Source organism: Bos javanicus, chromosome 2, assembly GCF_032452875.1.
Source record: "Bos javanicus breed banteng chromosome 2, ARS-OSU_banteng_1.0, whole genome shotgun sequence".
NCBI lineage: Eukaryota > Metazoa > Chordata > Mammalia > Artiodactyla > Bovidae > Bos > Bos javanicus.
Window position 1 is genome coordinate 55,410,748 of NC_083869.1, and position 24,969 is coordinate 55,435,716.

Below are 24,969 nucleotides of genomic sequence, written 5' to 3' on the forward strand. Positions count from 1 at the left end.
TGCCCTGTTATCACAGCACCTCTCTCTTATCCCCCCACAATCTTCATAATTAGTAATTAAAGAGATAATTCTGGGTATATTTGATAGCCGCTGACCCTCCTCTTTGCTATGTCCAGATTATAATTGCTGGTTGTGAAAAGTTCTGAGTGCCCAAAAGTCCTCATGAGATGAATTATTTAATGTAACATTGACATATTCTGGGAAGTCCATACAGCTTCCATGCTGCTTCTTGTCACAGGTATACAGGGAGAAGTAGTGATCAGGGTGAGTTTTCTAATTTTAGGATTGACTAAAGGAGCCTCAGGGGATACACACAGCATTACGTCTTAAATGTTCATTGGGAATCAAGATAGATTATTCCCCAAAGCACCTACACCATATACCCATGGTGCCTGGTTTCAGTTGAGAATTTGAGGCAAGCATTGCTATTTTTCAAACTGCCCCATCTCTACCACGTTTTCAAGAAAGACAGCAACAACATTCTGGCTTTAGAAGTTTTCCAACTGAAGTATACCAGAGCTGGTCAAAGAGGTTTAAGATATTGATTCCCTCAATTTTGAGGGTAATCGTCAAGGTCTGGGGCAACCTCTATAATTATTCTGTGAATAGTTTCTGCTCTTTACTTCAGTATAATTTGCAAATTTTCTTTGTCTTAATATGTTTTGTTATGAAAATTTGGGGAGAATTGATGAAAGTGCAGTCCATCTTCGGAGAAGGCAATGGCACCCCACTCCAGTACTCTTGCCTGGAAAATCCTATGGACGGAGGAGCCTGGTAGGCTGCAGTCCATGGGGTCGCTAGGAGTCGGACACGACTGAGCGACTTCACTTTCACTTTTCACTTTCATGCACTGGAGAAGGAAATGGCAACCCACTCCAGTGTTCTTGCCTGGAGAATCCCAGGGACAGGGGAGCCTGGTGGGCTGCCGTCTGCGGGGTCGCACAGAGTCGGACAGGACTGAAGCGACTTAGCAGCAGCAGCAGCAGTAGCAGCAGTCCATCTTGCAGCTGTCTTATCAGTTACTGAGCATGGATGGGAACCAAGACAAGAGCATATCAAAGATGAGGAAAGTAATTATAATCCATCAATGAAGAAACCAATTAACTCTTTCATTTTTCTAAACAAATTTCACTTTTGTCATTACATTATTGGTAGAAAGAATTTGATAGTTCTATATATTCCTTTTGAGAAACCCAGATATTTTTCTTATTTTCTAAAAATTTGTAAATAGCTAAGCCTTTCATCTTGATACCAGATATGCATTTCACTCCTTCTGTCATGTTCATTAGTTATCTGACAATCTTAAAATTGAAAACTCTCACATGTATTTGAGTCAACAAACATGTTGCTTTTAGAAAAATCTGGCTTTTTAGAGCTACTTAGTAATTTTTGGTCTCTAACTCAAGATTTTTAGTCTCCTGGTTTATAAAGTGTTCTTTGGTAGGGTTATTTTTGAAATTTTTACAGATATCTAAATATAACTGTCCCAAACACTACTTTGACATTTATGCAAGGATGCATTTTTTCAAATTTTAAGAATCAGCTTATTAATTTAAAAAAAAAGGCAGCTTTCTTGTGACTACTGGCATAGCTTTTCAAAATTTTATTAGTTTATAAATTATAAAAATGATTTATATTTAAAATTTTTATTTTAAAAATGCATTTATATTAATCTTCAAATATAAGATTCAGTAGGTAGAAACCCTCAGTAAAAAGAGTTTCACTTGCTTTAGTTCCTATAATTTGGATTTAAATATGTATATATATTTTTAATTTGTGTGTATACATATATACATATGTATGGAGAAGTATATTTTTAAAATATTGATACTCAAGTTACAGAGACATGTTTCAGTAATATGAATTGTACATTTGTATTTGACAGAACTAATACCCTTGTATAGTGGTAATTGTATAATATACATGAAGAATACAGGGAATCCATTAGTAGTAACATTTAAGCTAGTGAAACTACAACAGAAAAGTTTGTTTACATCTGCCAAACACAAATGGTTGAAAGCTGTTTTAGCATCAGAAAAAATCACATATATCTAGAATACATATTTGATAAGGCATTTCAAAAAACATATATTACTTTTGGCAACTCCAGCTTTCTTTTTTCCAGCTTTCTTTTTTTTTTTTTTTGCTTACATAGTATGTTTAGTTTCTTTTTTCTTAGTTTTCTAGTGCTAGTATATAACTGTCTTCTGCAATTCTAACAATTTTTACACATCCTAGAAGATGTTAGATTGGCCTTTTCATTATTGTCATTATTCTGCCTCACTAAATAAAGTCTCTTGATGAAAGTGAAAGAGGAGAGTGAAAAAGTTGGCTTAAAGCTCAACATTCAGAAAATGAAGATCATGGCATCCGGTCCCACCACTTCATGGGAAATAGATGGGGAAACAGCGGAAACAGTGTCAGACTTTATTTTTGGGGGCTCAAAAATCACTGCAGATGATGATTGCAGCCATGAAATTAAAAGACACTTACTCCTTGGAAGGAAAGTTATGACCAACCTAGATAGCATATTCAAAAGCAGAGACATTACTTTGCCAACAAAGGTCCGTCTAATCAAGGCTATGGTTTTTCCTGTGGTCATGTATGGATGTGAGTGTTGAACTATGAAGAAGGCTGAGCGCTGAAGAATTGATGTTTTTGAACTGTGGCGTTGGAGAAGACTCTTGAGAGTCCCTGGGACTGCAAGGAGATCCAACCAGTTCATCCTAAAGGAGATCAGCCCTGGGTGTTCTCTGGAAGGAATGATGCTAAAGCTGAAACTCCAGTACTTTGGCCACCTCATGCGAAGAGTTGACTCACTGGAAAAGACTCTGATGCTGGGAGGGATTGGGGGCAGGAGGAGAAGGGGACGACAGAGGATGAGATGGCTGGATGGCATCACCAACCTGATGGACATGAGTTTGAGTGAACTCCAGAAGTTGGTGATGGACAGGGAGGCCTGGCGTGCTGCGATTCAAGGGGTTGCAAAGAGTCGGGTACGACTGAGTGACTGAACTGAACTGAAATAACGTAAAACATATTTTTGAGCTGTTTTTTTTTTTTTTTCCTTCAGGGCCTTGAAATAGAAAAGAAAGTTATAAGATGTGTTTACTAAAAGGCAATTCACCTTCTTAGAACATTATTAACTACATTAATATCAATCACTTATTTAGTGCTTACCAGGAAAAATACTAAGAACTTTTGATATACTTCTTGTAACAACCTGGTAAAATACAAAGTATAACTTACCCAAGTTACTCAACTAATAGAACCAGAAACTGGACTCAAGAATCTGGCTCTAGATTCTCCTCTACAAGAATCTCGACTGCATTGCATTTATTTACGTGATTAACACATATGGAATTCCTCCTCTGGGCCTACATCCCATAATGCTTAGTGCTTTGCCATGAGTGACTATTGATCCTTGCAACCCAGGTAGACTCAGCTGGCAGTTCCATTTACAGATGAGGAAACTAATGTTAAATTGATTAAATAATGTCCCATAGATATTAACAAAACTGATTATAAATCAGAAGTGTGTCTTGAGTGAAACATCTGGGTTATTGCAATAATCAGTGTCAGATTAATACATGACTACAGTCCTGTGGTGTGACTGTACTTTGGGTTTGAGAGAGCTTGGCAAAATTAAAAATCATTATGGGAAATTTGGAAGATGCCTATAAAACAAGTATAAATAGGAATTTAGCAACCTGAAATTGGATATAGCAATATACAGTGTGAATGTTTGATAAAAACTTGTAATTGATGAGCTTGAAGAAAAATCTTGATGTTCTGAGTTAAGTATATCTTTAAAAATGCAAGGGATGACTATATAAAGTGCAGTTACCACCAGTAGGTGAACTCAATGAATGCACCCTGTTCATCTGCTCTTTAGAAAATTCTTTTGCTTGATAGTTACTCAGTTTTAAGACTTTTTTAAAAACAAAAGACTCCAGATAGAAGTATAAAGCTAGCTGTTCTCCATAGTTATAAAGATTAAAAGTATAAAATAAATCTAAGGTGGACACAGTTCATGTAAGTTCCACTGAAACCTTTTTGTTTATGTTACCTGATATAATTCTAAAAAGAGCCCTGCCAACAAGTTGCCATTATATGAATTTCACATTTGAGGTATCTTACATGGTTTAAGTATCTTTCCCACTTATCTAAGGATAAGAGATAGAACAATAAGTCAAATCAACCCTTAGATTTTCAATTCATGCCTATTTATGGGTTGAAAAATAATTGTGTTTTTAATGCATTATTTGACAAAAATGCACCTTTTATTTCCTATGCAGCTTTTAAAATTTAATTTTTTAAATACATAAGCTAATTTTGATGTCTCTGATAATCAGTACTGGTCTCTGGTAGGATTTTTCATTGTTTTGTTTTATAAGTTTATGCTAACAATTTATTGTGCTTGATAGTTTTGGAGTTGAAAAACTTAAGCTAACCCAAACCATGGTGTTCCTTCCTACAATTTTTCCAGGTCCTGAGGAGGTAGAAACCAAGTGCCCCTGGAATCACATTGCTTGCCTTGGTGCCAACAAATGTATTCATTTATCCCAACTGTGCAATGGCGTCCTGGACTGTTTAGATGGATATGATGAAGGAGTACACTGCCGTGGTGAGTCCATTTGCAGAAAAATGCAACTGAAATACTGAATTTTTCATAGTTTTATTGAAAGTTCAAAGAGAACCTATAACCTGTCTTGTCTTTCAACCCCAGCTTTATCAGTTATTGAGAAAGCATGAGTTTTATTGCCAGAGACATTCAATATGCATTTCAAAGCTGTGACTATTGTGCTTTATTGAAAAATGCTATCAGAAGTAAAAACACATACACACACACACACACAAATTTAGACTTTGAAGTTGGGCTCTTAAACAATCATGTATTTCCTAGCAAGGAGTGCTTTTGGGCAAAGGACAAATGAGAAGTCTTTGTCACAGTAGATTGATACCATACATAAAAACATGTTCCCTCTGAACTGTTACTTATACTAAGATTATTTGAAGTAAAACCCCTGCAACCAAATATTTTAATAGAATGTATCATGAAAAATGTCCCCTTAATATTATTTCCATGAAGTTATACTATTAACTTTCTATAATTTTCCTTCTTTTTACAAGTCTACATTCTTCAGTGGTCAAGGGTTTACCTATATACTCATGATGGGTGTAACTAGATCTTAAAACTTATAAAAAGTTAATTGGTTTGGGAAGCAGGGATAAAATGTTAAACAAAGAAACAGGGAAAAGTTGAGGATTAAGGTAAGGATCCTGATGTGGAAACAGAATCAAGCTATCAGTCAAGTGAATCTGTTTTCAACTTGAAATAGAGAAAGAACCCACTGGATCAGAAGTCTCTAACTCATATTCTAGCACGTTGAATGTGACAATATGTTTACTGAAACTGTCAGAGCAACCCGTCCTTCATGTTGGAGTCAGTAAAACTATAAGGAGTAGAAAGAACTGTAGAAAACTGGAGATGCATATCTGGTATCTGGACAGACTCACTAAATTGATGCCATTTTGGAAAGGTCCTTGGTCACCAAAAGTTCCAGTTTTTCAGGAGGAGCTCCGCTTATTTATGTGCATAAAGTGTTCAAACTTAGCTACTGCTTTTTAAACATTGCATGGTGAGCAATGAACAGGCTTAACACAACTTGTCTGGAGACCTGACAGAACTTACTGGCTGCCATTTTCCCACATTTGGACTGAAATAACCTGGACTCAAAACCAGAGATGGAGAGATACATTAGAAAAAGATTAAATCTTAGTTTAGAAAGGTAATTCAAAATAGAAAGGATGTCGAGAAAGCGTAGATCAAGTATGTTGCGAGGTCTTTTCCTTCTTTCTAATGTAATGTCCAATTACTCTGGCTCTGTGGACAAATTCAGACTGAGAAGTTAAAGGTCTTTCTTCTTTGGTAGTATTTCCTTTCTTAGCCTTGAACTCTAGCAGGGTCACATAAGAAGCCAGTGGATTCTTAGTTTCAGTTATAAACATAAGTATAATAATAAGAAGAAATTTTCCTTTTATTTAAAGACTGTGACAGGTTTTCCTTTTTATGACTGTATAGTTTTAAAGATAATGTTAATAGAAGGTAAATTAGTGAATTACAAGGAAATAGAAGTTAGAATTTAATTTTCTTTTCAGAAATAAACTGTATTTTCTAGAACCTAATTCTGTCCTCCTTAGTTTTAATTCAAGTTTTTTATTACATTTAAAACAAAATTCCAGATAGACATGTGTGACTAAGCTTCTTTAAAGACTGAAAATCGTCACATTGCCAAATACTTCCTCAGAGGTGATTATGCAAATTTGAATATCTTTCAAACATATTTCAATTACATGGATCATATGAAAATATAAATGAGTTCTCTAGTAAAATCTAGAGTTGTGATTTAATGAAGACAGGGATATATATATATATATATATATATATATATATATATTAATAGTAAAACAAGGGATCAAATAAAAACAAAATATCAGTACAAAAATAAAATGGCATTAAATATATGTTGATTCTTGGAAAAAGTACCATATAATTCAGATTGAAATTTAGGGGATATAGTTGCTTACACTTCTATCTTTTCCTGTTCTAATTCAAGTTTCCAGCTGTTTCAAGTTTCACATCTTTATCACAAGTGGTGATATTTTATTTTTTTATTTTTAATTTGCCAGTAGGGCACTGATTGTACCACTTTGGCCTTTTTAATATTTCTAAATTTAACCAAATAAAGTATTCTAAAATACCTAAATAATGCATGACCTATGGTGGACTTAGAAATAAGGGAAAGTATATTTGGATCTCTACCTGTTATTTACCTTAGTAGAGGGATTTTCTTCTATTTCTGTGGGCTTGCACAATGACATAGAATGCTAGGATCAAGATGACTGAGTGATACTGTGATTCCAGAGTCAGTGGTTTAACAAAACATTTCTGCCTTGAGAAAAGAAAATTGGGAACATGTTTGTCTGCTTGTTCAGGTAAAGTGCCCTGAACTCTATCATCAGATAGAAGGAACACCAGCTTTATCATATGTATGTGGTTTGTGTTTAGAAAAGATGTTTGATTGTAGGCAAAAATATATCATGAGAATTGAGTGTATTTTCCCACCTTCAGCCTTCCTCCTGATTTTGAGTCACACTCAATGAAGAGATGTTTTCTCAAGGGTTAATTAGGACCTAATTAACATCAAGTCTCTAAGGACTTTTTTACTTACTAGAGACATAAAGAAATATATTAATTCAAACACTGCATTAATTTTTAGAAATGCTTTCCTTTGTAGAAAAATTCTGTCTAAATCACTTCTATCTCCATTGCTTTCTTTTTGTTGCATTCTGAGCACATATTCTAGAGCAGGAAATGGCAACCCACTCCAGTACTCTTGCCTGGAGAATCCCATGGACGGAGGAGCCTGGTGGGCTGCAGTCCGTGGGGTCAAAAAGAGTCAGACACGACTTCACTTTCACTTTCACTTTTCACTCTCATGCATTGGAGAAGGAAATGGCAACCCACTCCAGTGTTCTTTCCTGGAGAATCCCAGGGACAGGGGAGCCTGGTGGGCTGCTGTCAATGGGGTCACAGAGGGTCGGACACGAAGCAACTTAGCAGCAGCAGCAGCAGCAGCAGCAGAGCACATACTCTAAATAATTACAAAGCCTAATATATGATTCAAAGATGGATATGTTTCCTTTTCCTCATAAAAGATCCTGAGTACACTTGTAATATATTTGTGACCCTTGTGAAAATTAATAAGGAGAAAAGTTTAACAATTTGGAGGTGATAGTTTGGTCTTGGGAATGCTTTTGTATCAACTGAATTGTTTTCTGAATGGTTTCCTAGAAAAATCAATTTCTTCTTGGTAAGGATAATGAAAAGATATCTATTATTAATGATTTTCTATAACACTGATGTTTTAATTTCCATAATTTAGCTTCATTTAAAGAAAGAAAAATGGACTTTTGTATATGGGTGTAGCTGTACGTAGGAATGTGCTTATAAAAATTTTACAATAGGAAAGTTCAAAATCTCCACATTGTATTAAAAAAAAATCATGTCTTCCTACATAGTATTTAATATGGGTGGTAATATCACTATCTAAATTGCATGAATAATGAAAACACATTATATACATACAGTATGATGCCTCTCAACACAGGATGTTGTTGCTTAGTTGCCAAATAATTTGTGGCCCCAACTCTTTGCAACCCTTTGGTCTGTGGCCCACTAGACTCCTCCATCCATGGGATCTCCCAGGCAAGAATACTGGAGTGGATTGCCCTTTCTTTCTCCAGGGGATATTCCTGACCAAGGGATCAAACCCACATTACTGCATTGGCAAGTTTATTCTTTACCCCTGAGCCACCAGGGAAGCCCTGGTGGGAAATATAGGATATTTCCACAAAATTCCTCACAATCATATAAAGAAGTGAACAAATTCAACTAACAGAGACCAAATGAACTGAGATGTATCAAAACACTTTTAATATTTGCCATCCTTAAGGTAATTCCTTTTGTTAATATTTAAAGAAGCTGTGAGGAAGAGAAACCCTCTTTTTATTCACAATCCTGGTTAGATTACGTTTGCAGTGCAAAATGGTCGTTTATTTAGATGCTCATGGGACTGACAGTCTCTGTGGCCCTATCTGCTCTTACTCTATTACAAGAATCTGAGAACTCTTCCGGTTACTATGAAAAGGAAGTCTATCTTCTGTGGCCCTAGAAAAAGTGATTGTGGTTGCTTTCCAGTAAACATTTCAATTTCCTTTTAAATTCAAGGGGATAAAGTATGTAAAGAGTCTATTAAAACTAATCAGGGAATGAAACTCTGACATCTGAAAAGCTCCCTACCCAGACAAACAAGTATGCATACATAGACACATGTACTGTTCTTTTCTGATCTTTCTATACTAAACCTGTTCCTACATGATTCTCAGTGAATAATATATTCATTTAGTGTGTTTGATCAGGAATCAAAAGAAGAATAAGATTCTCTTAAGTATTATCTAACTCCTTGAAATAATGCATATGAAGAAATTTTAAAATTCCATTTAATTATTTTACTTGCCAATTGGAATATAAATTTCCTTATATATGCAATTACATTTTTCTCTATCCACAATCTAACCTATATGTATTTATTTTAATGTATTTAATTTAGATACCAACTCATATATAAAATTTTATTTATTTTGCTTTCATATTGATCTTCATAAAACTAGATTCTTATGAGAAGATGCCAAAAAATCCTGAATATGATTTACAAACTAAAGGCTTTCTCAAAATGGACCAGGATAAATGCCAAACCTTATTATCTATATTGATTCACCATAGGAAAATTAGTCACCTTTAAAACTTCTTGTGTGAATCTCATATATTCTAAATATTCCAAAAAGAAATTAATCTAGCCCAATTAATTAAAATTCATATATTTGACAATATTAAATTTAATAAATATAATAAAATAATTAGGAATTAATTCTTAACACAAATTCATGACTCTGTTCTCTCATTTTTACAGAAAGGAAATATTTTATCTCATTATGACACATTAGTCATTACAGCACTGACTTCCAAGCAGCACAAGGATAGCTTGTAGCTCCCAAAAGGGGCTTCCCTGGTAGCTCAGTAGTAAAGAATCTACCTGCCAAACGAGGAGACGTGAGTTTGATCTCTGGGTTGGGAAGATACCCTGGAGAAGAAATGGCAACCTGCTCCAGTATCCTTGCCTAGAAATCCCGTGGACAGAGGAACTTGGTGGACTACAGTCAATGGGTTGCAAACAGTCAGACATGATTTAGTCAATAGCAAAAAAATAACTAAAAAGAAAGAAAGGAAAGAATGAATTTAGTGAATTTGATAAAGAAAACACATGCATTTGGTACATTTTGTTGTTTTTACTTTCATTTTATTGTATGAATGAATCTTCTTCAATTTCCATTTTAAAAGTTCCTGTTGAAAAGTATTGCTAGTCTCTTTCTAAATTAAAATGAGTTTACCATGCTACATACAGAACGGAATTTCAGCATGCAGAATCCGATAACAGAGGTGTGGAGAAGAGTGAAAATTGCAAGCAGTGTTATGCAAAGTGTATCTGTCAGCAACATAAAGCTTGACACATGTGGAGGGAAACTTCACAGTGTGTACTCAGTCACCTAAAACATTGGTTGAGCTAGAAAACAAGCAAACTGGAATTAGCCAGAAGGACCTGGGTTTGTGTGCTCAGACCACTTTTGATTACTAAAGCTCCTACAACTTAAGAGTGAAAGTGAAAGTTGCTCAGTCCTGTCTGACTCTTCGTGACCCCATGGGCTATATAATCCATAGAATTCTCTAGGCCAGAATACTAGAGTGGGTAGCCTTTCCCTTCTCCAGGGGAACTTCCCAACCCAGGGATGGAACACAGGTCTCCCGCATTACAGGCAGATTCTTTACCAGATGAGGCACAAGGGAAGCCTACAACTTAAGAGTAGATCCTGCTATATTCTTTTCCTTGTATTGGCTTGTGTTAAGGTAATCAGATAGTCTCAAATCTATCTTAAGTGTAAGCATTTCCTCCAAAGAGCTTAGCTTAATTAATTAAGTTAGTTCAGTGAAGGGCTATGATCCTTAACATTGGTTGGTTTCAGGGCCAAATGAATGCTTCTTTGAAGCAAAGGAACAGTTCTTAGAAAGAATAGATCTTCTACAATGTATTATTCCTCTGCAAGACTATTGTATATATTAACGACACCTATATGAAATGAGGATAGTATACTTTGTACAGACTATTCTAACTATACATATATAGATGTGTGTATACATATGTATATACACACAAATACATAGGTACACATAATATGTACACATATAGGTACATATATATACACATAAGTATATATATTTATTTTTCAGAGTTTTAGTTTTTAAAATTCTGCTTAATTAGAAAGACACTTTTCAACACTGATTTATCAGATATAATTATAAACTAATCCTGCTAAAGAAAATTGGATTTCAACTTTGAGCTGTTTGAATATGTTGACTTCTAGAGATAGTTAACTAGCTAACTAGATACCTGTGGCGGAAAATGATTAAGTCATTTGGTTCAGCATAATCTAAGATTGTTTTTTGGAAATGAATCCTTTTGTAGTGGACTGACATGTTTGATTAATGTTAGTATTATTTTTGTAAAATAGAAAAAAATAGTGCATAGACCTAATAGCTTAAAATGATCTAACATTGAAGGATCTAGCTTAAAACAAAGATATTCTTTATTAAAATATCATCTCAAATTCTATATCTATCTCTCTTCCTCAAACAGTTTCAAACTAACAAACTATTTCCATATTTTTTGACCAAATCTTTTCTGTGGTGATAATCCTGGTGCATTACGGACCTTCAGTTAGTGTTAAATTGTACTCTAGTTCCAGGTGATTTTACTCTATTGAAGTAGATGCAAGTCAAACATGGATCCACAACTCACACCCAATAAAGTATTTATTTTGTTTGCTTAATATCTATAGAAGAAATGGCAGTTGCTTGACAGACAGCTTTACTCCTTGGTTCAAAGAACTCCTATTATACCTGTGTCTCAAACATAACAGCCTCTTAGATTGAAGGCCTCATGAAACCATAGAAAGTCAAAGAATCAGGTTTCCCACACCCAGTAATCTCTCCCCCACAGAAGAGAGTTGTTAAAGAGTCCCCACCAATTTTGGAATTGTTAATTTATATGAATATTCATGCACACTGGGACTCATCATTTATCTGGATCTTTCCCTCACCATCTTTTTCCTGATATGATAGAAAACAAAGAATAGTCTGTAAGAAACAATAAAGGGTATGAGGTCAAAATGGGTAGTATTCTAAATGTACCAGTAGAAACACAGTAAAGCTTTCCCTATATTCAATTCATGTATTAACTTCAGTAAATGTTGATTGAGTGTTGACAGTATTCCAGATGCTTACCGAAACCCTAGGGATATAGAAAATCCTATTTTCTGCCTTCATGGAATTCACATATCTGAATGGAGGAAGGTAAAAATGTCTGAGGAAGAATAAAATGAGGAGCATCTAATTCAGCTTTGGAGGATGCAGGAAAATTTCCCAAGAGAGTTGATCTGCATCTCACTCTAGGAGTTGAGTAGGCAAATGAGGGAAGGAAGAACATTTCAAAAGTCAGGAACTATATGGACAGAGACACAAGTAAGACATCATTGCACACTCAAGACAGTTCTATGCTATTTGCTAAGTTTGAAGCATAGCGTCATGAGTGGAGAGAGATGAACTTAAAGCTGAAGAAATACTTGGTCCAGACCTGGAGTGGTTATGTTTGAATAAGTATATGGTGTTTAGTTGCCAAGTCTTGTCTGACTCTTTTGTGATTCCATGGACTATAGCCTACCAGGCTTCTCTGTACATGGGGTTTACCAGACAAGAATACTGGAGTGGGTTGCCATTTCCTTCTCCAGGGGATCTTTTTGAAAAAGGGATCGAACTGGCATCTCCTGAATTGGCAGGCAGATTCTGTACCTCTGCGCCACCAGGGAAGCCCAGGGATGTTGTATGACCCACTTAAAATGCATTGCATAAAACTGAAAAGAGAAAGACTATGAAAAATGACACTAGGATATATTCTCAATGATATTATAAGGATGTTATATAATGCTGTTTTATAATTAAACATATGAAGACTAGCTTGTTGCATATATGTATTCATAGCTATCTAACTTATTCTTCAAAGTTTAAAATGCGTTTTTATAATCATGAAATTTTGAGCTATGCAGCCATCTATCCATTCACATTGATCAGTTTCTAAAACAAGGTGTGTTAAGTGTTATTCTTTAATGTGTCACTTTGATGAATTTCATATAAGGCAAAGTCAAAATAGATGACATGGGGAGCCATATTAAGTGAATTATTTTTAGACAAGAGCTAGTTACTGGGAAACTGTGCTCAACTACATTAAGCAACTGAAATCCCATCTTTAGCAAGCTACCAAAAGACTAACTTAGTTGATGCCTAAGTTTTATCCTCTTGTATCTTAACTTTGGGAAATATATGCCTGTTTCAGTATTATTCAAAAGTATTAATTACAACAAACTGTCACTCAGTTCTCTACTCAGCCTCAAATATAAGGCTCAATCCCCTATGATTCCTTATTTGGTTTTTGACATAAGCAGCTTGATATTTGAAAAAGTAAGGAATTAATGCAGGTAGCTAAGGTTGAATGGGATCCTCAGGAGTCACACAGTTTGAGAGTAGTTTAAATACTGTGACCTTGAGTTTTCATTTGCAGTTTTGACTAGTGGGCCTTAACACATCAACTCAGAGAGATGCATGAAATTGTCATGCTTCAGCGTCCCTTTCTGACCTGCTCTTTAAGCAGCAAGACGGCTTGTAGAAAATCTACTGAAAACCATTTTGAACTAACTATTTGTTCCCTGTCAGTTTTATTAATTGATTGAACAGGAAAAAAAAATGTACTGAGTGAACAACAAGGGGAAAAACTATGTAACAAGTTTGCAGGATTGAATGTTTCAATTTTACTCCTGGCTCTATCCTCTTGAGAAAATTTGTGCTTTCATTTGATGAGGAATGTGGAAAGGAAATGCAGAAGTTCATTTTAACTCTTTAAAGTAGTTTTGCAATGTTACAAATAGAAAGTTTTCTTTTTAAAAAACTCTTTAAGAATTTGACTTTCATAGTGGAATCTGGAAGGAAAAAGAAGAAACTTTTCAAAGTCATTCAGTGGAAAAAGATTACATTTTGAAGTAAAAATCAGCACTGTGCCATTCCGTGAGAAGTAACTAATAAACAGAAGATTTGAGATGTGTTAAATTACATCTGAAATTTTAAGAAATCTTACAGAATTCTATAGACAGAGATTTTCACATTTTACAGCCAATATTTTCAATTCTGAATTTCTAATCTGTTCAAAATTGCAGAACAAACTATTTCAGTTGCCTTTTCTTTGATCCATTGTTATCACTTATATAGAAAACTATTCCATGGAATTATATAGGTATTAATATCATGACAACTGAATATCTCACTTTTAAAACAACATTCAGAGAAACAAAGTAGCCATGAGAATTGTGACTTCAGAACTCCCCATAATCAACCCATAATCAAGTGTAACTATTATTTGTATTTTACTCATGTGAATATATACAGAAATATGCATTTGTATTTTAAGTTTCTCCAGACTTTTCTGCATCTATTTGTATATTTGAGTTGTGACACAATAAACTCAGTAAACATTAATCTTTGTGGGGGAAAAACACCACCCTGTTTTATTTGCACTAATGGAGAATTTTCATTCTAGCTTCCCAATCGGTTTTTGATTAAGAGAATGCATGGGATTTGAAGTTTTATTTCAAATGAGACCTCTCTATGACACAAGGGATTGTACACCAGGGCAGGCAACCCGCTGTGGTTGTAGAAACCGTAATATGCCAACCAAAATGAGATCACTCTGATCACAGGGCTTCTTCTGAATTAGGTCAGTGTGACCAGAGCCAAGCTTGAGTGTTAGATCTAAGGAGAATGGGAAGGACAAGCCCCAAAGTGCACTTTCAGTTCCATTAGCTGAAACCTGTGATGTGTTCTCCTTCACACTATAGGTGCAAAACCAAGAGTGCCAAGAAAAAAATCTATACAGTTCAATAAACAGCTTCGAGATTTATCCCATATTCTCAGAACAGAAGCACGGAGAACCCAAAGAGTCTAATTTTTAGTTAGCCACATTAAATATTCCTTAAGATAGCTCTAAGAAATTTGGAGAGATATATTAGTAAGTATAAAATGCTCTTAAATCTAAGTAGTTTCTATACAATATGTAAATATTATACACAAATTATATATAAATTATATATAAATTTATTACCTGTAACCACACATGGAAATATTAATATAAGCATGTGAATATATATTCTATTAGATTTCCCTGGCCTGTGTCTATTGGACATCTAGTTGAAATGCTTATTTTAGGAAATTGTAAATATGTATATATATATATCTTTATGCGTTCCACCTATGTTGTGGTCCACTTATTCCTGTTTGTTAAAACCAATGTAATACAATGTTTTTACTAGTCATATACTTACTTTGAGTGCTGTGAAAAAAAGGGAAAATTGCTCAGTCGTGTCTGACACTTTGTGATCCGATGAACTGTGTAGTCCATGGAATTCTCCTGGCCAGAATACTGGAGTGGGTAGCCATTCCCTTCTCCAGGGGATCTTCCCAACCCAGGTATTGAACCCAGGCCTCCAGCATTACAGACAGATTCTTTACCAGCTGAGCCACCAGGGTAGAGCAAGAATACTGGAGTGGGTAGCCTATCCTTTCTCCAGCGGATCTTCTCAACACAGGAGACAAACCGGGGTCTTCTGTATTGCAGGAGTGGATTCTTTACCAACTGAGCTACCAGGGAATCCTGGCAAATTGAGTTCTGTGTCCTACTCCCAAATAACATCCATTTCCTTTCTTATAAATCGGATTTGGATTCTACTCATTTAAACTAATTAAGCGTAATGAAAAGAATCTGCCTGTAATGCAGGAGACCCTGGGTTGACTCCTGGGTCAGGAAGATCCTCTGGAGAAGGGACAGGCTACCCACTCCAGTATTCTTGGGCTTCCCTGGTGGCTCAGCTGGTAAAGAATCCTCCTTCAGTACGGGAGACCTGGGTTTGATCCCTGGGTTGGGAAGATCCCCTGGAGAAGGGAACGGCTACCCACCCCAGTATTCTGGCCAGGACAATTTGGGCAGGACCGAGCAACTTTCACTTTCAAGTATATTTGTGATCAGAGCCTAGGAATCTGTCCTAACACAGTATAACTTACCTTTTCAGGGTAATTTTTCAGTGAACGTATATCTTAGTTTAATTCATCTTTTTTTTCCCCCTACATATGTGTCTTATACCCCTAAGAGACTGCAAGCAACTAAACAAACTTATGGTGGTACAGTGGTAAAGAATCTGCTTTCCAACACAAGAGATGAGACAAAAGAGACATGAGTTCAGTCCTTGGGTGGGGAAGATCCCCTGGAGTAGGAAATGGCAACCCTCTCCAGTATTCTTGCCTAGACAATTCCATGGACAGAGGAGCCTTGTGGGCTACAGTCCATGGAGTCACAAAGAGTTTGACATGACTGAGCAACTGAACACACACACAAACTTACATTTAACTTCTATCTAAATCATTTCCTATCAAGGACACAATCAACTGGGCAGAGAAGACAAACACAGGAAACAGAATGATGAAGTGCAGAATTGCATGGGGCAGTGCAGAATAACCGGAGAAGGCGATGGCACCCCACTTCAGTACCCTTGCCTGGAAAATCCCATGGACGGAGGGGCCTGGTGGGCTGCAGTCCATGGGGTCACTAGGAGTTGGACACGACTGAGTGACTTCACTTTATTTTTTCACTTTCATTTATTGGAGAAGGAAATGGCAACCAACTCCAGTGTTCTTCCTTGGAGAATCCCAGAGACGGGGGAGCCTGGTGGGCTGCCGTCTATGGGGTCGCATAGAGTCGGACACGACTGGAGAGACTTAGCAGCAGCAGTAGCAGTGCAGAATAACTCACAATGTGTACTTCACTGTATGCCGGAAATATTGACCTCAGTGTGCTCTTTGTCAAGAAGATTCACTTCTGCATTCTACATAAAGTAATTTGCTCTTTTCAGTTTTGTTTCTTATTTACTAGAAATATCTGCAAAATGCAAAAGGGATGCAAAGTTCTCCTCAGTGATTATAACTACAAATTGAGAAGCTGCAATAACTTTTTCTCAGTGTGAAACAGAAATGTAAGATAATAGGGCCGAAAGGGACTTTCAGAGGTCATCGGGTCCATCCATTCGCCTTTAGGCTGATTTGAACCCAAACTTGTGTAGACTGATTGCCGTCTTCCCAATTTTGACAGCCTCCGGGAGAGAAATCCTAACCACCATTTTTAGTAACACAATCAGTGCTTAGAAGTTTGCACTCTGAGCAAATGCTTAGATATTATATTGTAAAATTCCCTACACCCTCTCAATTTTTAGCTTTACTTCTCCATTAGATTTAGATTCTGTATTCCTGTGGCTTAATCGTGTTTTTCTTATGCTTCTCCACATATCCTTAAATTTTCAAAATCTCTAAAGTTAGAAACTATCCGTCCCCCAAAACCAAGTGTGTGTCTTGACTAGTGTAATTGACTGACCTAGCTCCCAAATCCTATGATTCTCTTTTCATTTTCCATTCTTTTTACATATTTGTATACTTAGTGTTGTCTTGCTCACTCCTGTTGTGTCAGTTAGGAATTGAATTTGGCTGTGACAAACAGATCTTTAAAAAGTCTGATAGAGAAAGATGGTGATTCATTTTCTCTTGTAAAAAATGTCTAGTGATGTAGATGATCCATAGCAGGTAAGGTGAGTTCAGGGCATGCCTGATCTGTACCCCAGACTCCTGCATTTCCCTTCTGCCATTGTGTCACTTGCCTACAATCCTCAAGGTAGACCAGCAGTCATAGATGATTGCCGCAGCTCCAAATGTCACATCTATATTCTAGGCAGAGGAAGAATAAGATATCTCTACCAAGCCAGTCAACCACCTTCTTTAGGAACTTTACAGAAGCTTAATCTGTGAATTTGTATCTCTGTGCCATTGGCCAGAATTTTAACACACAACCAACTTCAACTGCACAAAAGATTGAAAGATGTAGTTTTTCCACTGTGCAAACATTGCTTCAGTGAACTTAGATTTGAACAAAGCGGATAATGGATATTTGGTAGCAACTAAAAGTTTTTGCTATACATGATTTAATAGAACAATCAGAAAATTGATTACTCACCAAATAAGTGTTTCAGTTGTCAGCTGAGAAATTATTCACAGCCTGAAAATTGAGAGTTATGTTTTATTCTGTGGCAGCATCTCAAGTAACCCCGAGAGAACTGTTCTAAGAAGATGGGGAGGGGGGACAACTAGGATATATAGGAGTTTTGAAACAAAGGGCAGACATTAAGAACAAAAGGCTATTGTTAAAACCCAAAATCTCAAATTAAGGAATTTAGTACATTTCTATTTAAGGGAAGATACAAGAGTCTGGGCTCACTTAAATCATGCCTTTTGATATGCACTTTACCTACCTAGGACCAGTATCCTATATTTTCCCATCCTGAGTTTCCTCAGGGCTCATTGTAAGGAGTGGCTACAGTTTGATGACTGCTAGATGGCAGGTATTCTTTTCCTTTCTGAATTCCTTCAGGGCTCACCAGCTCACGTTGGCTTCCATCTATGATGACGGTGGTATTCTTTCTTTACTAATATGGCAAGCAATATTACATGTATCCATTTATTATTTCACTTATCACAGTTGTATTGTGTTTGATAAACCTACAAGAAGGTTCTAAAGGACAGAGAGCAGGACCTCAGCTGGTGCTATGGCTTTGAAAACCAGGAAACTGAGAGGTTTATACATATTAAACAAGCCTTTTATTCCAGATACAATATTGTATAAATTAATAAAATTATTCACTATACCTGGGAACTATAGGAGAAGGGTCAGGATGTACTATAATACAGAGTTCCAAATATCTGGACTGAATGTTTATAGAGAATATTTCCTGAGGAGTCAGTAAGGAATGGCTGCAGCCTAAGAAAGACGCCAGATATGGGAGAAAGGTTTATAGAGGAAAGATACTCTCTCCTTCCCATTCTCTCAATATTTTTTCCTTTCTTATACATTTTTTTCTCTTCCCTTTATACTGTCCCTGCATCTTAAACTTTTTTAGCTTTTACATTTTTATTCCTTCAAGTTTAGGCTTAAACTTGAAATGTATTAGCTATCTGAATTTCAAAATCTTTTCTATTATTTCACATCTCTGGTCAGCCAATCCTATTTCATCATTTCTTTTTTTACTATATGACTTGTCATCATATATAAAATTTTGTTTAATATTTTGAGAATATCAAATTATGTTAAACTTCTTTGCCTTCTCATTCTCTCCTTGACTGTAAATTTCCTTTTGCTTCGTTTTGCTTTACAGAGACTATGATAGTCTCCAAGTAACTAAATATACCTCAGCTGTATTAATGCTTTTGACTTTTGTTTTGAAGGGTCTAATTACTTTCTCTTCAAATTCCAAATTCTATCTTGTGGTTACTTCTGCCATTTTTTATATCCCCCAATAAATTCTTATCTGTAAGATCCCAATTAAGGAAGCCATTTTTACCACATGATTGTAGAGAGTAAGCAGGCATTATATCAGAGAAGGCAATGGCACCCCACTCCAGTACTCTTGCCTGGCAAATCCCATGGACGGAGGAGCCTGGTAGGCTGCAGTCCATGGGGTCGCTAAGAGTCGGACACGACTGAGTGGCTTCACTTTCACTTTCACTTTCATGCACTGGAGAAGGAAATGGCAACCCACTCCAGTGTTCTTGCCTGGAGAATCCCAGGGATGGGGGAGCCTGATGGGCTGCCGTTTATGGGGTCGCACAGAGTTGGACACGACTGAAGCGACTTAGCAACAGTAGCAGCAGTAGCAGCAGGCATTATATAGGCACTAGAACAGATATTAATAAAAATTCACAGTCAAAATAGCATATTGGATAATTCATATTTATGTATAAAGAAAGGGAGGAAAATGGGAGGGATGAAGGGAGTATATATACATAGTATCACTTGAGGCCCATCACAATTCTGAAATTAAAACCCTGATGTCTGTGTAAGCAAAGAGCAAAATGAAGAATTCTATGTGTTGAGAAATGTCAAGGAAAAATGTTTTTTTTTTTTTTTTCCCTTGAAGGAAATTCAGTTTTATCAAATTCTCTATGAACATAACTCAACCGTTCTTCTCATTGAGTAAATCCACATCAGTGTGGTGGTGTGCTTCTCTTTGGAATGGTCGGGTAAGGAGCTGGGGAACTCTTTGGGATGAAACTAAAGGTATCTTTCACCATGTCAGTCTGCGTTAGGAAGGTCTGTGTGGGTTAACCAGTGAAGATAATGTGGGTTTTCCAGTATTAAAAGTTTATGTCTTTTAGGACCCTGAATTTGAGATCAAATGCTACTGAATTGCATTCAGCATTGTCTCCCAAACTAGAATTGCTATATTTCTATCTTATACATTGCACTGGATTTCACAACCCCCAAAATCAGGGAAAAAATTGGGAGATTGGGATTGACATACATACTACTATATACATCTAAGATGTGTGCTTAGTCCCTCAGTTGTGTCCGACTCTTTGCAACCCCATGGACTTTAGCCCGCTAAGCTCCACTGACCATGGGGATTCTTCTACCTAGGCAAGAATACTGGAGTGCATTGCCATGCCCTCCTCCAGGAGATCTTCCCAACCCAGGGATCAAACCCAGGTGTCCAGCATTGAAGGTGAATTACCATCTGAGCCACATATAAGATAGATAACTAATAAGAACCTGATATATAGCACAGAAAACTCTGCTTAATATTCTGTAATTACCAATATGGGGAAATAATGTAAAAAAGAGTAAATATATATTTTTATATAACTGATTCACACTGCTGTATACCTGAAACTAATAACATTGTAAATCAAATATGCACCAATAAAAATTAATTTAAAAAAATTATGGGGCAAAAGTTGCACACATATAAAAAGTAGATTGGATTCTGAAATTGTTGATATATCTTCTTTGCTCAAATAGAAATAATTAAATAATCCCTATGGAAGAAATAGCACCCTTTCTTTTTAAATCTAGATATTGAGACAGTCTTTATTGCATCAGATTATTTTTGTTTGGTTCTTGGCTAAATGATATTTCCTGATTTTTTTTTTTTCTCTTTGCTTGCTGCATTTTTCTCCCAAAGTTTATTTAGTTCACCAATGCATATTTCCTTTATCCTTCAATAGTTTTTAAATTTTTAGTTGCCCTTTATTTATTTATTTTGGACATGTAATATTTTCTGTGAGAAATATTTCCCAAAGCATGTATAAATATTTCCAAAGTATTAAATTACAGATGTGAAAGTTGGACTGTAAAGAAGGCTGAGTGCCAAAGAATTGATATTTGCAAATTGTGGTGCTGAAGACACTTTAGAATCCCTTAGACAGCAAGGAGATCAAACCAATCAATCCCAAAGGAAATCAACCCTAAATATTCATTGGAAGTACTGAAGCTCCAATACTTTAGCCATCTGATATAAAGAGGTGGCTCACTGGAAAAGACCCTGATGCTGGGAAAGATTTAAGACAGGAGGAGAAGGGGATGACAGAGGATGAGATTGTTGGATGACATCATTGACTCAATGGACATGAGTTTGAGCAAACTCTGGGAGATAGTGAAGGACAGGGACACCTGGTGTGCTGCAGAGTCAGACACCACTGAGCAGCTGAGCAAAAAGCAAAAGCTATAATTAGTTTACATGTACCTCTGTAAAGATCTAATTTATTAATACAGAGCAGACTAGGTGCTATTAATTCAATCACAATTGATAGACTAGACAAGGAGCTGCAAATGAAATCATGTCTAAATGAAGGCTTTGTAGGGAAATATTGATTCATACAAACTTATTAAAACAGATATTAAACCTGATAAAGCTAAGACTGAGGAGTTGCAATGAGGTGAACAGACAAAGGGGAGGAGAAGAGAATAAAATCAACATTACACTTTTGTGGTGTGTGTGCAGTAGGTTAATCTGGACTACATAAAGAAAATAATAGTCTGATAGAGCATATTTAAGGTTGACTTAATGTCAACTATTTTGTATGAACACAAAGAATTATTTACTCCAATATCCTTTTGTCACCTTCACAGTTAGGTGATGAAAACTATGTGAAAAGGAACTAAAGTTAGGTGTGAGGAAGGTAATATGATGTCTTTCAAAAGAGGGGTTAGGAAAGAAAGATATATGAAAACATTATATAAAAGTACTTGTTTTATAGGAAAACATGCTCAAAGACTGTTTCATGGGTCAGTTATTACTTAAGATTGTTTTCTTGGTATTTTTATTTTTTCAGAGTTGAGTATTAATGCTAGTTTCATGCTCTTTTTCATAGACTCAGTCTTTGGAAATGTAGTTTTAATTACATATTGGATAAATATTTGCTAAACATCCAATATAGGGCAGTCATTATGCTGAACTATGAAGATATTCAGATGGTTCATATCCTATAGGGGTTCCCATCATTGTAAGTGAATACAACTGATTAGCAAATAATTGTAAACTAACTGATAGAAATACATCTTTGCCTTTATTTTTTATCTTTTAAAATTATTTTTCATTTGTTAATTTTGAAAATTTTATTATTATTTATCATTGCCTTTAGAGAGGTTACAATTAGACCTGAAGCTCAAGTTCCCCAGAGGAATACTATTATGGAACAGTTACAAATATAACCAGCACTTGGAGGGAGTATGATCAGAAGAAAGTGATTTTTTTTTTTTTTTTTTTTTTTACCTTGAATCACATCTTAAAAAAAAAAAAAATTAGGTCAGAAATGGCTGATGAATCCATTGGAAAAAAAACATTCAAGTTGTATACGTCAGGCCTCTTTTATTTTCTATTGACTGTAATATCTTTAAATGCCTTAAACAAGTAAAGATTTATTGGCTGAGATAACTTCATTTTGAGTCTTGCCCAATGATCCTATTGACTTCAGAATTCTCGCTACTCCAAATTCAGGGAAAATGGATCTCATGTTGCTAACATTTTCAAGAAAAGTCTTGGGCCTGAATTTCTGTAGCTCCAACCCTGTGCCTTCTATACCATTCATTAGGAATTAAATTGGAGTGTCAGAAATTCACTCTTCCCCTCACCTTTCTCTGTCTTTAATCTGCCAGTACTTATCCCAGTACATGTATTATTATGTCCTTTCATTTCCACTCATCACCACGGAACTGTAATCATCCAAAGGCTCTCATTTTGTCTTTTTTTTTTTTTTTTTTGCAGTTTTCCACTGTGCCCTCTATAATTCACAGTCTACTGTGTGCAGAACTCCCTATATACTCAACTTAATCTTTCATGGATCTCAACAGCTTCTTGGTAAAGAACATCTGGCCTGCTCTGATTACCTTGTAGACCTCTCAAATGAAAATAGATTTTCCCTAACAGTTCTCCTACCACTGGCCCTAAAGTTGGGGTCAATTTTCTTCATCCTACTTACTGCTGCATGCAAACAATTCTTCATCTATCCCTAAAAATATTCAGGTTTATAGCTCATGCCATCAGATTATTTTGTCCACTACTCTTTATTTGTTATCATCTACTGAAACTCAGGTCACTCCCTCCTCTTTCTCCTTGACTGTGGCTCTGTCTCACCAATACTACTTCTGTCTTAATTCTTAGCAAATTCTATATACTTTTAGGTAAATTTTATAACTTCACCTTTTAATTTCTCTACTCAACCTCACCAATTCACACCAATCAGCATTTTAGCATCTAGACTGTGCCATTGGTAATCATGGCAAGTCCTTCATCATCTCAGTTTTTTGAATCCCTCTGTGACCACTACTTTCTTCAATTTAAGTCTGAATTTGGCAATAAGGAGTTCATGGTCTGAGCCACAGTCAGCTCCTGGTCTTGTTTTTACTGACTGTATAGAGCATCTCCATGTTTGGCTGCAAAGAATATAATCAATCTGATTTTGGTGTTGACCATCTGGTGATGTCCATGTATAGAGTGTTCTCTTGTGTTGTTGGAAAAGGGTGTTTGTTATGACCAGTGCATTTTCTTGGCAAAACTCTATTAGTCTTTGCCCTGCTTCATTGCGTATTCCAAGGCCAAATTTGCCTGTTACTCCAGGTGTTTCTTGACTTCCTACTTTTGCATTCCAGTCCCCTATAATGAAAAGGACATCTTTTTTGGGTGTTAGTTCTAAAAGGTCTTGTAGGTTTTCATAGAACCATTCAACTTCAGCTTCTTCAGCGTTACTGGTTGGGGCATAGACTTGGATTACTGTGATAGTGAATGGTTTGCCTTGGAAACGAACAGAGATCATTCTGTCGTTTTTGAGATTGCATCCAAGTATTGCATTTTGGACTCTTTGGTTGACTCTAAGGGCTACTCCATTTCTTATGAGGGATTCCTGCCCACAGTAGTAGACATAATGGTCATCTGAGTTAAATTCACCCATTCCAGTCCATTTCAGTTCACTGATTTCTAGAATGTCGACATTCACTCTTGCCATCTTTTGTTTGACCACTTCCAATTTGCCTTGATTCATGGACCTGACATTCCAGGTTCCTATGCAATATTGCTCTTTACAGCATCGGACCTTGCTTCTATCACCAGTCATATCCACAGCTGGGTATTGTTTTTGCTTTGGCTCCATCTCTTCGTTCTTTCTGGAGTTATTTCTCCATTGATCTCCAATAGCATATTAGGCACCTACTGACCTGAGGAGTTTCTTTTTAAGTATCCTATCATTTTGCCTTTTCATACTGTTGATGGGGTTTTCAAGGCAAGAATACTGAAGTGGTTTGCCATTCCCTTCTCCAGTGGACCACATTCTGTCAGTGGAAGTGAGAAATAGATTTAAGGGCCTAGATCTGATAGATAGATTGCCTGATGAACTATGGAATGAGGTTCATGACATTGTACAGGAGACAGGGATCAAGACCATCCCCATGGAAAAGAAATGCAAAAAAGCAAAATGGCTGTCTGGGGAGGCCTTACAAATAGCTGTGAAAAGAAGAGAAGTGAAAAGCAAAGGAGAAAAGGAAAGATATAAACATCTGAATGCAGAGTTCCAAAGAATAGCAAGAAGAGATAAGAAAGCCTTCTTCAGCAATCAATGCAAAGAAATAGAGGAAAACAACAGAATGGGAAAGACTAGAGATTTCTTCAAGAAAATCAGAGATACCAAAGGAACATTTCATGCAAAGATGGGCTCGATAAAGGACAGAAATGGTATGGACCTAACAGAAGCAGAAGATATTAAGAAGAGATGGCAAGAATACACAGAAGAACTGTACAAAAAAGATCTTCATGACCCAGATAATGACA

General features: G+C 36.1%; 1 protein-coding gene across 1 annotated transcript in view; it reads left to right on the top strand.

Annotated features, from left to right (window-relative positions):
- LOC133260480 (low-density lipoprotein receptor-related protein 1B-like) overlaps positions 1-24,969 on the top strand; it is a 1,291,692-nt gene that overhangs the window by 754,839 nt on the left and 511,884 nt on the right. The window contains exon 3 of the mRNA XM_061438868.1: positions 4,490-4,627. Coding sequence (XP_061294852.1) covers positions 4,490-4,627 — 138 coding nt within the window. The remainder of the gene's footprint in view (positions 1-4,489; positions 4,628-24,969) is intronic.